This window comes from Aulonocara stuartgranti (assembly GCF_965226115.1).
Source record: "Aulonocara stuartgranti genome assembly, chromosome: 19".
NCBI lineage: Eukaryota > Metazoa > Chordata > Actinopteri > Cichliformes > Cichlidae > Aulonocara > Aulonocara stuartgranti.
In genome coordinates, this window is record NC_138955.1 from 872,247 (window position 1) to 886,456 (window position 14,210).

At 42.9% G+C, this 14,210-nt stretch overlaps 1 protein-coding gene across 1 annotated transcript in view; it reads right to left on the reverse strand.

Moving 5' to 3' along the window:
* Window positions 1-61: 61 nt before the first annotated feature.
* Window positions 62-14,210, reverse strand: part of LOC309695997 (formin-1-like) — a 48,904-nt gene continuing 34,755 nt past the window's right edge. The window contains exons 15-19 of the mRNA XM_082517025.1: window positions 12,921-13,013; window positions 9,309-9,360; window positions 3,385-3,534; window positions 2,227-2,308; window positions 62-2,116 (exon numbers count right to left, since the gene is read on the reverse strand). Of these exons, the coding sequence (XP_082373151.1) occupies window positions 2,072-2,116; window positions 2,227-2,308; window positions 3,385-3,534; window positions 9,309-9,360; window positions 12,921-13,013 (422 nt within the window). The 3' untranslated portion in view covers window positions 62-2,071. The remainder of the gene's footprint in view (window positions 2,117-2,226; window positions 2,309-3,384; window positions 3,535-9,308; window positions 9,361-12,920; window positions 13,014-14,210) is intronic.

The following is a 14,210-nucleotide window of genomic DNA, read 5'->3' on the forward strand; positions in this document are numbered from 1 at the left end:
TGAAAGAAGCCGCATTAACATATCTTTCAAAGTCCACGTCTTCGTCCAAAATAAGCCCCACTTATTCAGCATCCCACAGTTTATTTCTTGAAATTTAAAACAATTCCATAAAATTACAAAGCATTCACATGAGAGCTACTGAAGGTCACATGAACCAACATACATACAGTAGAGGCTACAGCAATTCCTTGGTCAGCATCTGCTCATTTTCTTTATTTTTTATGTTTCTGGTTTTGTTTTTCCAACTCCTCTGGAGTAAAATATAGCAGTTTTAAAGTTTCGACTTATATAGATTTGTATACAAAATAAATGGCACAAGTGAAAGACTTTGGAGGGTAAAAACAAGTAATCGATCGAAGGGGCAGTTTATGGATAGTGTGACGATGAAATCTGAGGTATAACATCTCGCATGGCTCCAGGTGATCATCTTAAATGTTCACAGTACCCAAAATACAGTCATCATTACTCCAAAATATAAACATTAAACTTTCTGTCTTTATTCTGTGCAAAGCACTCGACTTCCATGAGCACGCTGGAAATCTTTACAACATACATTAAAAAAAAAAAAAATACCCATGAATCAACTGACCTATCAAGCAACTTCTTAGTCAATTCAGTTACCAATCAAAATATACAAAACAAAGCTGTTTTTTTTTCTTTTTGGGAGGGGGGGGGGGGCATAAAATAATTATTTTGTTACATAAATACAATTTTCTTTAGTGATACAGGAGCATAGCTACATCTTACATTAGTGAAAATAAAGCATGATTTTATTACACTTTTTCTATTTGTTCAAAAATAAAATAAGATTTCATCATGAAGAAATATAATTTATACATTTTCTAACGGGAAACGTTACTCTTGCATAGGAAAAAGGAGGTGCAAAACAGTGAAAGACAGCTGCAAAAACAACGCATGCGGTCAGCATGGGGGGTAAAACGACGTGCAGCAACATACAGCTAAAGCAAGCAGCTTAAAACTGTGTTGGGACAACGTCATGTACAGCATTCACTGAAGGATTAATAAGTTCTCTTTAAAACTGCAGGTGAGCCCAAAACCTGTTGTGTCATTCAAAACTATTACTATTATTTTTTCTTAGTCCAATTTTGTGTGAGCCGAGGCTCCGGGCCACATTTGTTGCCAGCTTCTGCTCTCCTCTGGCCGTCACCCAGGAGAGGTCAGTCTGGTGCAGTACAGCAAAACCTCACATTCTTACACATAGGCCCCCCCGCCCCTTTTAAACACGCACTCAACTTCTAGACGACGTGTCTTCGTCCGCACTTAAAGCCCAGCATAGATAATCTATCATATTTCCCAAAGCTGTACAGTCCCTGCCAGTTCTACTACATGACATATTTACAAGAGTTTTAATGAGCCGTGGTGAATGAAAAGCTACCCGCTACAGCGAAAGACACAGGAAAGTTCTTTCTCCCTGCTCCAAGTGAGAGATCTGTTTTGTCAACAGTGATTTTTTTTCTTTCCCAGCAGACACTTGCAGTAAAGCCATATCTGTTTGTAGGTCGACAACAACGTCTAAGAAACACAGCCCGCGCTGGGGCATCGTTTTAACACATACGCCATCTGATACAGTTTGGAAAAGAAACTGTTTCTCGTGCTTCGGAAGAGGTCCAGAAGGACGTTTGTGGATGTGTCAGCTGGCTCTGCTGTGCATCCCGCTGAACCCTGGAGACCTTTCACAAGCTGGGCACTCAGGGGTCACGCCATGCTGCATGAATGAGGTCAACCCTTTGGCCTTTATGACTCCCCTCGCTGCGGCTGCGGCGGCCAATCGTCTTCGCTAACTGGGGTTGTGCCAAAAAAGCCTCGAAGCGAAGGCGGTGGAGAACAGGGGAAGGGGAGGGGATGTCCAGTGCTGTTAGTGGGGCACAGATACGGTAGTGGGAGTAGTAAAAGTCTGACCATGTTTTATTGTGGGTCCGTACGGTGAACAGAGGGTAGGGTCCAGTGCTGCTGAGGCAGGTGGTAACTGCAGGATGGATGGGCCCCTGCACCCTTCCTGGCGCACCACCGCCGGTCCGTGCTTCTTCTGCTCTGCCACTTATCATTCTGCTCAGCTGGAGGACACGCTGGCTTCCTTCTGTCGCAGCCTCTCCTTCTGTTGGCAAGAACCACAAAAAGATTCAGCGCATCGATTTCAGCTGCGACACAAGAAAGAGCGGCTTTTGGGAAATTCCATTTGGTCTCTGAATACAGATCAGCTCTCACCAGACTGTTGGCATTGATCTTCTTGGTTTCGACTCTCTTCTCTGCTGTGATCTTCTTGATGTTTTCTTGGGCTTCCTTCAACCTATGGAAAGAAGAAAGAGACCAGCAAGGCTCAACATTATCAGACAGTTAAAAGAAGTACACAATGAAACTTCTGCAAATCAATTGGGAACCAAGTGTAACCAGATCAAATACAAAGCCTCATCCTTGCACTCTTGTGAATTTGTTTATAAGAGCAAGACATTTAAATATCTTCCTGGGGCACCACAGAGCCATGCAGTGGCCCCCCCAGCCACACAAACACACACTCTCTCTGATCCACTCTGGAGTTTGCGGTCAGTGAAAGCCCTTTAAGTGGGAATGAGCAGAGAATGACAGCAGCTTGATGAGATAATGAGGCAACCTTAAAAAAAACAAAACACTTGGCTTTTTAATGGGATCACAAACAGTATTTAAAATAAAGTTAAATGTACATAAGCACAATCAGCTGCGAGCAACAAGCGGCACGATTACCTAGTAAACAGGGAAACCATGTGATACTTAATGTGGCATAAAAATGACCACACAGTCTCTCTGGACAGCGAGAGCTCACCGCCTCCTTCGAGCTTAGCATCGCTACGGTGTTTATCAGTTCTCTAATAACACGCAGCCTTTAAACCACCACAGGCCACTGTCCGCTTGCCGGTCCTTTTTCTGGAACCCCCCAGCCCACTACCAATTACGCCTCAGGTCAGAGGAAACATAAATTCAGGCCCCTGTTGCAGGACCAAGGCCTCAGCTACTCCCCCATTCACCTCCTCTTTGATGGCCTCCCTCCTTGCTTTAATTACAACCCGGCATCTGCACATCACCCTTGTACAATTAGTGCTAATTTGACATGATGTCCAGAGGTGTTAAGCACCAATCCAAAGGTGACAGAAACAAAGAAGTCTAATCTGAAATGATTATGTTTTGAGTCTTGCAAAGTTTTACATTCCCTTCCTGACATTAGTTTTTTTTAGAATGATTATTTCTAGCATACTCACAGAAAACAGGGAAAATTCAGTCATTGTTTTTTTTTAAAGATTGTTGGATTATTCAGTAACCCTAATAACGCCCTTCCTGACTCCTTTCTCCTGATTTCTTCTGAGACTTAACCCAGTAGTGGTACCAGCTCACCTCTCCTTGGAGATGTTCTTGCTTTGTCGTATCCAAGTGTTCTTGAAATCGTTGCAGAATTCGTACCAAAGCATAAAGATGTAACTCGGAGCTACTTCTTTCTCCCCGGACTTTGGCTTAACACCAAAGTAGTTCACCACGTCCTGGAAACTGTAGGGAGGGGTGGAAACACAGCAAAGGCTCAAACAGTGTTGTCTTATCACACATAAATAATCTCAGATTTTGACTGAAAGTATGTTTTTGTGAACTAATCTGGATTTTAAACAACATTAGAAAGTACAAGGCAGTTACGGTATGTAAACCCGTGAAACCAGAGAGAGCGAGAGAGGAAAAAGAGTTTAAAATAGTAAAATGTAGAGAGAAAATGATGGATTTAGAGTCAGCAGGAGAGGTGAGAAACAGAGCTGGAAGGAGAGCGTCCACCCTGCTGGGCCACAGGGGAGAGCCAGTAGCGGCGGCTCCATTATCACATTGACCTCCACAGCCTGCATGGGAAGACTGCCAGAAGAGATGAAGACAGCCAAGAACAGGCTCCTATTCCTCCAAACACACCTTCTGTCTCTCTCACAAACACGTACGTTTTCACATATTAGTGAGGACTTTAAATTCACATATGCTTTTCCCAGCCTCCTACCTTAACCACCAGAAATGAATGCCTAACTCTAACCATAACTTAAATGTAACTTCAGCTGTAAAACCATATTTTGAGCCTCAAACATGCCTTCAAATTTGTGAGCTCAGCATTTTGTCCCGACAAGTGACTGTTGGTCCCTACAAGTATAGTGGTCCTAGAAACACATTTAAACAAGTATACACACGACACACACACACGCTACTATGGAACTCACAACCACAAAAACATGTTCACTGGCAGACAAATCAAAGACGGGAATGCACGCATAAAAACACAAAGACAAATCAGAGGAATAAATGTAGTCTGGATTTTTGAGGGTGTTTCTACTCACTGAGCTACAACACTGTTTAAGGCCAGCTCCTCAGCTTAATTCAATTGTAACCAAATCTGAAGTCTTCGCAAGGCTCTCAGCGGCACACACGAGGCAAGAAAAGCAGCCTGCTGCTTCAGATTCCCCCTTCTCTAACCCAAACATGAAAGACATTTTCTGGCCTGTGCCTGTCCAAAAAAGGGGGGTTGATAAAAGGGAGCCATGATTCAAGGGATGCTCTCCTGTCCCACTGACGCCCAAATACGCTCTGACCTCCAGATGCTAGGTGGCTTTTGTGCGACACTAATCTGAGACAAGTTCACTTGGAGTCAAATGGTGCACAATATGGTGACCAGACGGCCAGCTACAAGTTTGGAAAAAAAGAAAGAAAAGTTTTTGCATGAGTCTGCTTCCCATTTCCAAGTGATGCGTCATTTTTGCTGGGATGCACAAAAACAGGAGAGCGCTGTAGATCATCCTGTAATCTAAAGAAGCAGCTAGAAGAAGAAAATGTTCCAAGATGTTTAGATTGACCAAAACAGACGTGCTGTCACAGGCAGCTTTGTTGTCTGCTCTGGCATGACGAACTGGGTCTCTTCTCCACCGGCTCGTCTCTTGACCCTGGGTCATCATGTCAAAAGCGTGCACTTAATCAGAGCAACAAGCTTTTCTTTTTAGCCTCATGAGCAAGCAGAAACAAGCCGATACACAAAGCCTCACTCAAAACAGATGCAAACACTCTCGCACATACCTAGAAAACAAACAAAATCAAGCGGACCTTTGTTCATTTTGCCATCGCAGGCTGATTTCACTTTTGCACATATGACGACATGTCAGTAATCCACGCTATGATGCCATTGCCGTGAGAGGGTTTTACTGCAGCGCCCACAGCTCAGCATTCCTCACTGACAGCTATAAAAAAAGACCCATTACAAAACCATGAACAGACGTGAGAATCAGCAAAGTATTTAGACAGGCAACTCTGCATTCCTATGTTTTGGCAGCAAAAAGATTACAGGCGTAAACCCCCGTGTTGTTGGCTGATTCAGCAGAGGCACAAAGCGGAGGCCATCTTTTCATATGTAATGACGGAGTAGAGTAATATACCAACTAACAGCAGCAAAACCATAACTGCACAATGACTACAGAGTTGGCACTTGGGCCAAATGAAATTGAGCATGATGGGGAAGAAGGAGGCTTAATGAGACGGAACTGAGGACAGAACCAGAAAACCTCAGTGGAGCCCAAACACGAAGCAGACAAATTAGGAGTGCATGTTGAGGAAAAGGCTTCAGCGCTCACTATGGACAGATGAGAGGAAAAAAAAAACCAAAAATTTTTGCTAAATTAGTTTTAAGTTACTTCATTAAAAACTCACAAGCCATTGCATCTTTTTGTGTGTGCTATTTTAACTGTTAAGCTGCTCAAATGTTGCAACTTTTTGCTGTGCTCCAATCACATTTCAGGCGTCTAGGCTGTCTAGCATACATGATTGTTTACTCTATAAGTGGTTTTATTGGGTCTTCATTAAGTCTGTTGACTTTTTTTAAATGTATAAAAGGCATACTAGGGAGCAAATGCAGTATATAGGGCAAAAACAGTTGCTGTACAATTCCAATGAGCTTGAAAGTCAGTGTTTATTCAACCCACAGCCTCTGTCAGGAAGCTTCCTTGTCATTTCTTTAAGCAGTCTTCAGGCTTCTTGAAGGACATTCAAAGTGCTTCTTTGGATATCGTCTACCTTTTCTTTCATTCTCTATCAAAATGATCCCACGCTGTCTCAATAATGTGGCGGTCTGGGTCAAACCATTACTGATAGAGTTCCTTTGTTTCTTCTATGTAGGCATGCTTGTAATGCCGAGAGTTTCCTCAAAATTTTTTTAACGACACACTTAACTCATTCACTGCCATTGACGTCTATAGATGTCAATTACGTTTTTCAATGGGAGGGGCTAGAATACAACCTCGGGCAGCTTGTCAGTGAACATCAGACTGCTTGAAATGTATTTTTCACAAAAAGCTCGTTTTCTCCCTTTTTGTGGTCAAAACAGGCATTTTTGGTGGAACCCACCTCTCTTCTACAGCTGATTACTAAAGAATGGAAAATGGTAGAAACAAGCTTTTTTTTTGGATGGAAGAAGAGAGTCTGTTCTTCATTTTGGTAGGTTCAGCGTTTATATGATCATAACACACAGTTTTCTGTGGCTCTTCAAAAATGAGTAAAAATGCTCAAAAACCCTGGCAGTGAATGAGTTAAGCTAACAGCTCTTTGCTAATGACCATGTTGGTGGTGCACAAATACTATTTTATGTCTGTCAAACTGTTTTATCTTTTTGACAAATTAAAGAAATAAAAGCAAATGATGTGTTTTTGCAACAGGCTGCTGTTTACAAAGTGCCTAAAGATGGAATTCCAAGTCTGCTTCCTTGAAAGCAAAAAGAAATGAAGGGTGGCCAAAGTTTCTGCACAGAACTGCATGTGTGTCGATGATACATTTGGTTTATAATTTTATATGTGCGAATTCTCAAAACCATCTTGTTTAAATAAAGGTTACATTAAAAAAAGAAACTCAAACTAAAGCCTCATAACTGATGACAGCTGTTATGCAGCTGCATCGCTGTTAATAAAATGTATGTATATGCAAGTATGACAATGATTATGTGCATCAAACATGGTTATATTATATTGAAAGATATCTCTTTTTCCCCCTTTAACAAAAAGCGACAAGAAGCAATAAAGTCCAAATAACAGATGAACCATCATCACCAATGAATGTGAGCTGTGACTCATCTCAGGAGACGGTCTAAGGAGAGGGGACAGATTGTGATGTGCGATCTAACAAAATGTACAAAGTAATTGATCTGACTGCTCTCCGATGAGGGTTGTTTGTTCTTGTTCTGCTGTATGTCTACTGTATCGACACATTAGGTCACTGAGAGAAACAAATAACATGTGTTCACAAGCCTGGTTAATAAAAGCTCAACGTTGTAGCCATGACAGAAGATTCTACACATCTTAAGCCACGAAACATAGAAGATCTGTCAGCCACCTGAGCCGTGAACTGGGTGAAAAACTTCCACCAATTACGTATCAGGCCAAATATGAAATATGGACACAATCCAGCCCTCTGCTGAGTTATAGCGGTCAGTATTGGCCACTTGACTAAAATGTCATGGCATCATCACTTCATCCAACTGGACATTTGCTTGAAATTGTTTCATAATTGCTGCAAGAGTTCTTGCATTACAGCCAAAAATGTGTTTTTTTCTGAGGTCACAGTGACTTTGATTAACAAAATGCACTCGGTTCACATTTGAGGCCAAGTGGGTCCGTGTGCCAAATTTGAAGAAATGTACTTGTACTCATGACGCTTCCGAAAGGTTGCGCTCTCGAGGACGGGAGAGGGCAAAGGACAAGCCGGAAACATACGAGGCCGACATGGAGGCTCGGTGACCGTTAACAGTAACATCTTCTGTGAAATCATGCTCAGGTTTGACATCTAGCCCCAATTCTTGTCAAAATCCTAATTCACATTTCCCAGTCGATGCCTGCTGTGTGTGTGTGCGTGCGAGCTTCAACTCAGAGGCGTTTAAACTCTGAATCCTCATGAGGTCTAGACTGAGGTATTAGGTAGCACTAAGGATGTGTTGTCTATTTCTTTTATTAACACAAGCCATAATCTCAACACTGCTGCTGTTATGCCTTTGTGTGAGGATCCCTCATCCAGCACAGATGTGAGAGCCCACCCAGGGCCCAGAGAGCCCTCTGACGCCCATATTCATCAACGGCGTGTCACTTTTACGAGGTGGCTCTGTGGGAACCCGAGAAAGACCCCTGCCTCCCTCTCGCTCTACCTAGCACCAGTCAGCCAGCCCCCTCTTTAGATGAAATTAAAGGAAAACTTCATTAAAGCTAAAGGTGCTGTCAGCTGCGGGGCCCTTTTGATCAATATTCCCCTCCAAGTTCAACACCTTCATTACAGTGGTGTCACTCATTCACAAGGGGGGTGCAGACAAAGGCACGCGCGCCTGGTTCAACAGAAACATCGCTATATGGCGAGGGTGGGGCCGGGGAGGAGGAGAGGTGTAGCCATTCTCTCGGTGATTATCTTGGCTCAAAGCAGCAACATGAAACAGAACAGCTCGGGGCCATTTGCTGAGTTAGTGTTGTCCAAAGCAATCAACTTTCTAATTGTTTATAGTTTACATTTACTCGCGTCCGGAGCCTTTCGCTTTCTCCTTTATGCACTTTTCTTGATTTATTTTGGAAGCGGGCGAGTTACGATATAAAGCAAACAATCCCGCTCGCTATCCAAACACGGTAAAAAATAATCTATTTGCTTTGTTTGTCTGCTCCACCATCTTTTTCCAATATGATACGTTCCAGATATGATTTCTCTCGGACGGTGAGCTCAGCAGCTGCCGGTGGGTCTCGCGCCTATAAATCAGATGCCTCTCAGAAAACTCTCAGGAGTCTTCTGCACAAAACATGGCAGATAAGAATGATTGGAACTGCAAGGGAGGAAGCACAGAGGATCCAGTGAAAGTACGTGGGTGATAAGCCCAAGACATGTTGCTTAACTGTCTTAAAGATAAATAACTCAAATAATCTCTCCTTGTGCACGTATGAATGTGTGCCCAATCTTCAACAATAAATGTGAAATATGCATCATCTTATACCTGTCCAACGAATGGCCGCCTCACTCATCAAAGTGCTTACATGCCGAGACTGGTGCATCTTTGCAGAATCCTTAATATGTGCATACAGCTATATGCATAGAAAGCATTAGTTATCAGATACCACAAACTTTATCTCCTCATATTGAGGCTTGCTACATTACTCACAGCTGTGTGGCGCCTGCAATCACTAACACTTGGCAAACTTCCCTGTGTTGATGGGAAAATATGATTTTTTGTTTGTTCCAGTGTAACTTTTCCTCCAACATTTATTAGCTTGTAGCTGTTACAGTGCATTTCCCACCTCTTCTGTGATGCATTAAGTTGGTCCTCTTCAGCAGAATGCTCCTTTTGAGCTGCAAAAAACACAGAAAGAAAACATTCAGACAGGTCATGGGGCAAAATATGAGGCTTGTGTAGACACTGCTAACCAAATGTTTCATTAAAAGCGGACTCCAGAGGGGGGCGCTGTGTTCATTAATCATCCTCAAAGCTGAGGGGAGAAGAAGAAGGGCTGTGGGGGTTGAGATGTCACTGACGGTGAGCATGTTATCCAAGCAACTGTTAAGCACTTTGTAAAGTCTGACATTACTTCTGTGTGTTTGTGCACGCGAGTCCCCACGTCCCTCACCTCAGCCTCAGGATGGTGGTCCGTTTGCTGAGGTGTGCGTGTCTGTGTGTGTGTTGTCGATGCAGTGCTGAAGCCGGGGTGGAGGGCTGAGCGGAGAGGCTTGGGAACTGGAGGCTCCTGTGGACTCCTGCCATGTAAAAGTGTCTAAATGCAAGGCAGATGTGTGCGGCGGGCCAGGCCGAGGTGCAAGAATTTATCTAGGGCCAGAGAGTGCCTGTGATCTCAGATTTATAGCATTTTTCCAGATTCATCCTTTTTACAATGATGGGGGACCTTTCCTACTTGAAGATTTAAGAGGGGGGAGTCTCCAAAAAATTGTTCAAAGGCAGGTTTGGGGGTCTTCTGGGAGAAGGTGAACTAAAGCCTTCGATCAACCACCCGGTTTACTTTTCATCTCTCTCTCTTTTTTTTTTTTTTTTTAAACATGTATGTGGGCAAGAGGGTTAAGGTAAACCTAATGAAGGGGGGGTGGCAATGTCTGGGATAAAGGGAGGTGGTGGGGGGGGGGGGAGAGGAGTGGGGCCGTGACCAATGGCGTTAGTCTCAGTGGGGGTCAGGCTGGCGCCTGAGGTACCCCTCTGGTGCGACTTTGCAGAGGTGGCATAGGAGTCGGGAGGGAGGGTTCAGGGAGAGCGAGAGAGAGATTGGCTCAGAGAGGGAGAGGATGTGTGAAGTTTCTCTTCCTCCGCTCCCCCGTGCAAACATGAAACCACTAGTCGCTAACTAGAAAGTTATGAGACGCGCATGCTGAGAAGGACAATAAAGCGAGGCTTTAAAACTCTGACACACTTTTCCAAACTGCCGCTTTACCTCGCAGCCAGATGACAAAGAGATGTAGAGCAGTCTGAGAGGGGATGCTGGAGATATAAAAACAAACCAAACACCCCTTTTCACCCCTGAACAACTCCACTAACAGAACAGAGACACATCTCAAAGACTTTAGATTAGAAGTGGCTCCTTGGACAGTTGTTAAGCGCAAATTTCACTTCATCTACGTAATTCACAGGCAGTCTGAGCGAGTGGAGTTTTGGTTACTGACTCACTAACAACAAAGGAAGCGCGAGGAGGTGATGATACACACGCATTTTCCGAGGAGAGACGGTGAAACGAGATTTACGCAAGCCGAGATAAAAAAAATGAAAAAAGGCGCAGGAATTTGTTTTCAATTAGTCACGGTGTATATTCAACATGAAAAATATGCCAGTGTCAGTATCCCCAGAGGTTTCAGAGCGTCCAATAAAACGGCAAAGAAAAAAAAGTGGTTGATTAGATGTGTTTAAAAAGAAAAAGCGTAACCTGGATTTTTATTTTAAGATTAAACAAAGGAAACAAACCGAGGCATATTCCAGAAAATCAGTATACAGGATGAAATAAATATAAAATTTAAGGTTGGACATATGACGGAGAAATTAAAATAAAAGAACAAGCAAATTCCAGAGGATAAAGGTTACAGGATAAGAGCAATGGAGAATTGTTTATTTTTAATGGAAGTCTCGTAATTATGGTTACATACTGCCGTTCAGGTAGAAAGCCTTTGAGACAAGAGGGCTCAGCTGGCTCACTGCTCAGTTTCTAGAACCACAGTATCCATTTATGCAGGCACCACCAGGCCTAAGGATGTGATCACAATATTAAAGCTACCACTGTTGCCTCACTTCAGTTAGCGAAAGTGGTTTAAATCAGATGTGGTGGATTTCCCTACACTCTTCCTTTTGGGTCATTTCCAGGAATTCTCATCACCCTAAAGCAGGGATATCAAACATTAGGTCCACTCCAATCCACTGGATAGCCTCGGAAAATGTGGAGGGGGGTATACATTTTGGACTTTTTAGTTTTACATCTTTTTCTACTGATAAAGACCTCCCACACAGACATTTATACTATGCCAAAGTAATTAAGTAATGATTAATGAACCACTTAATGACAAAAAAGTTTCAGTTTTTTCACCATCTACTGTAGAAACGTATGTTTTTTTTAAGTGGATCCACAGTGAATACCATAATAAATTTTCTGGAAATTAATACAATTCCAGCATAGTTTGTGCAATAATATACCAGAACTATTTCTGCAGTTTTACACATTAATTTTGTCATTTCTAAGCTTGAAGAGTCGTGCTGAGAGATTTATTTTATTTACAGCAGAATTTGGTTTATCACATAGACGGAGATGAAATTGCACAGCTTATTCTTATATTAAGAAATCTGAAGCATTAAAATGTGCAGTTAAACTCTTTACACCGTCAAAAAGTGGAGTTTTACTGCTTCGGCCCACTTAAGTGAGCTATATGTGGCCCATTGTGTAAAATGAGTTTGACAAGCGAACACTAGAGGACTTTGCTAATGCGTGGGTCAGAAAGGAGACAAGATGGTCCGAGTTTGTCAGTGCAGATCTGCTCCTGGTCCCTAAGAGTGATCCACCGAGGCGAGTCGGCTTTATTAGGCCACAGCTAAGGATGTCCTGCCAGCTTTATGGAACCCACGAGTACATAGGACCCATGTTAAACGCAACGTGATCTCTTCTACAGGCCTGTAGACTCCTGTCCTCATGCTGTCTTACAGGGCACCGAGACGCCCCTTCTCAGCAAGAACAAAAACACCCACGTTCACCAGGAGACGGGTTCTCTACCAACGAGCTGACTGTCTGACGTAGCAAAAAACCCCAAAAAACAAAACATAATTACAGCTCCCCGTTTTAAAAAGGACTCATGCTGTGTGTCAGGGTGAAAACGGGGCCTTTCTGTCTCCCGGAGCTCGGTTTTGCAGCCATCTCACTGGTTGTAAATCATCTCTCCAAATGATTGTTTTATTTTTTAAAACACCTTCACATGAGCCAGGCCCACTCATGAGCACGAGTGAGGGCAAACATCCATTATGGCTATTGGAGGGAAAGGACTTCAGTGTCATTTAAAGGGAGCGGGAAAGATTAAACAACGTATCCCTCATCTTAATTTAACAGCAGCAGGAAATGGTTACTGCTGAACATTTGGAAAGGAAAGCCAAGGTTTACACGCACATCACAATAGTAATTGTACTAATTTAAATAGTAATCTTTGTGTTATGTTTTGGCAAATATTTAGTGTTGATAATGAAGACTGTGGACATTATTTTTGGAGGATTCTTATAGGTAAAAGCAGCCATGTGAAATGAGACATTCCTCAGAAAAAACATCAAATCCACACGTATTTACATGATCATGGCACTTAAGAGTAAAACTACAAAGAGAAGAAAAATAAGGAACATTTCTTTCCTTGTTTTAGATAAACAGGAACATGTTAACTTCACCCACCAGCACAGACGAATCCCTCCATCTTGTCCTTGAAAGGCTGCAGGTGTTCTTCTGATGAGTTAGCGCAGACTTTCTGCACATCCTTCTCACACGCTAGAAGAAGGAAAGAACAAAGAAAGAAAAAAGAGATGAAAGAAGGGCCTAAAGTGAGAGGTACAGATATACGAATGCACCGTTTTTTCATCTTTATAAAATACAAATATTCAGAGTGTAATGCATAGATGTTTTTGCCTGTAATATTTGGCCTTAAACGAGTGCTTACAGTAAGCACAAAGCTGCGCTTTTATTTTGTCCTCTAGTTCCACATTTAAACCAGTTTTCTCACCCATCCTCAGATTTCCCACCCCGCGCCTCGATTTACGCATCAGGCACATGCCAGTTTGCATATTGTCGAGGTTTATTTAAAACTAGTTTACACAATGGTGACCATTTCATTTGTATTCTACCTTCAGCGCTGGCCACATGTGTGAGCGGAGCAGATGTGTTTGCTGTTTGTGGATGCCCCCCCCCCTCTGCCGTGCCAAATGATCCAACTCACACAAGTTCAGAGGAAACAGCCGTGAGTGAGCGTGTTCCATTTCCTCTCAACTGTAACTACACACACACACAGACGCCTGGCAAAAAGAACTTTGCACAATCCTTCAACCTGTAAGTCATTAATGGCAGCAATAAATACCTAAACTTGCTTATGACAGCATAGCTAAATAGTTCTGCAACAGAACAAGAGCATTAACAGGTCTGGCCGCAGTCTAACTTCACTGTGTCGCCGCTTTAACATCTCAGTTTGGCTCTCGTGCGTTTGCATGCGGAGCTGCCGCACCTGTAGTCCGGTAAACCCGCTCTATTGCTTGGTTTTATTTACTGGGTGTCTTATTAAACGAGACAGGAAGCACGACATCCCAGCATTAAAACTGAGACGCAACTACGTCAACAGCCGCTCGTTCTGGAATCCAGGGCTCTATTTAAAAGTGGGAGCCAGCAGTTATTCAAATAAAAAGACAGAACTCAGCAAGCACACAAACATGACAACCAAAATATCCTGTTTGAACAAACCACGTTTCCTTAACAAAAATCCCCCGACTCAAAAAGACCCATTAAAAAAAAGTGTTCAAAACAGCAAGTCTACAATTTAGAGGCGGCTCGCTTCCAAATGTGGTCCAGACAGCAAAGGCCGCAAGGAGGAAGCCCACAAAAACACAACAGCTGTAAAGAATAAAAGCCCAGGGCTCGGGTTTGAGACATTGTCTTGGAGTGATAATACATTTTTTGGAAAAAAGTGCATTCAGGAGG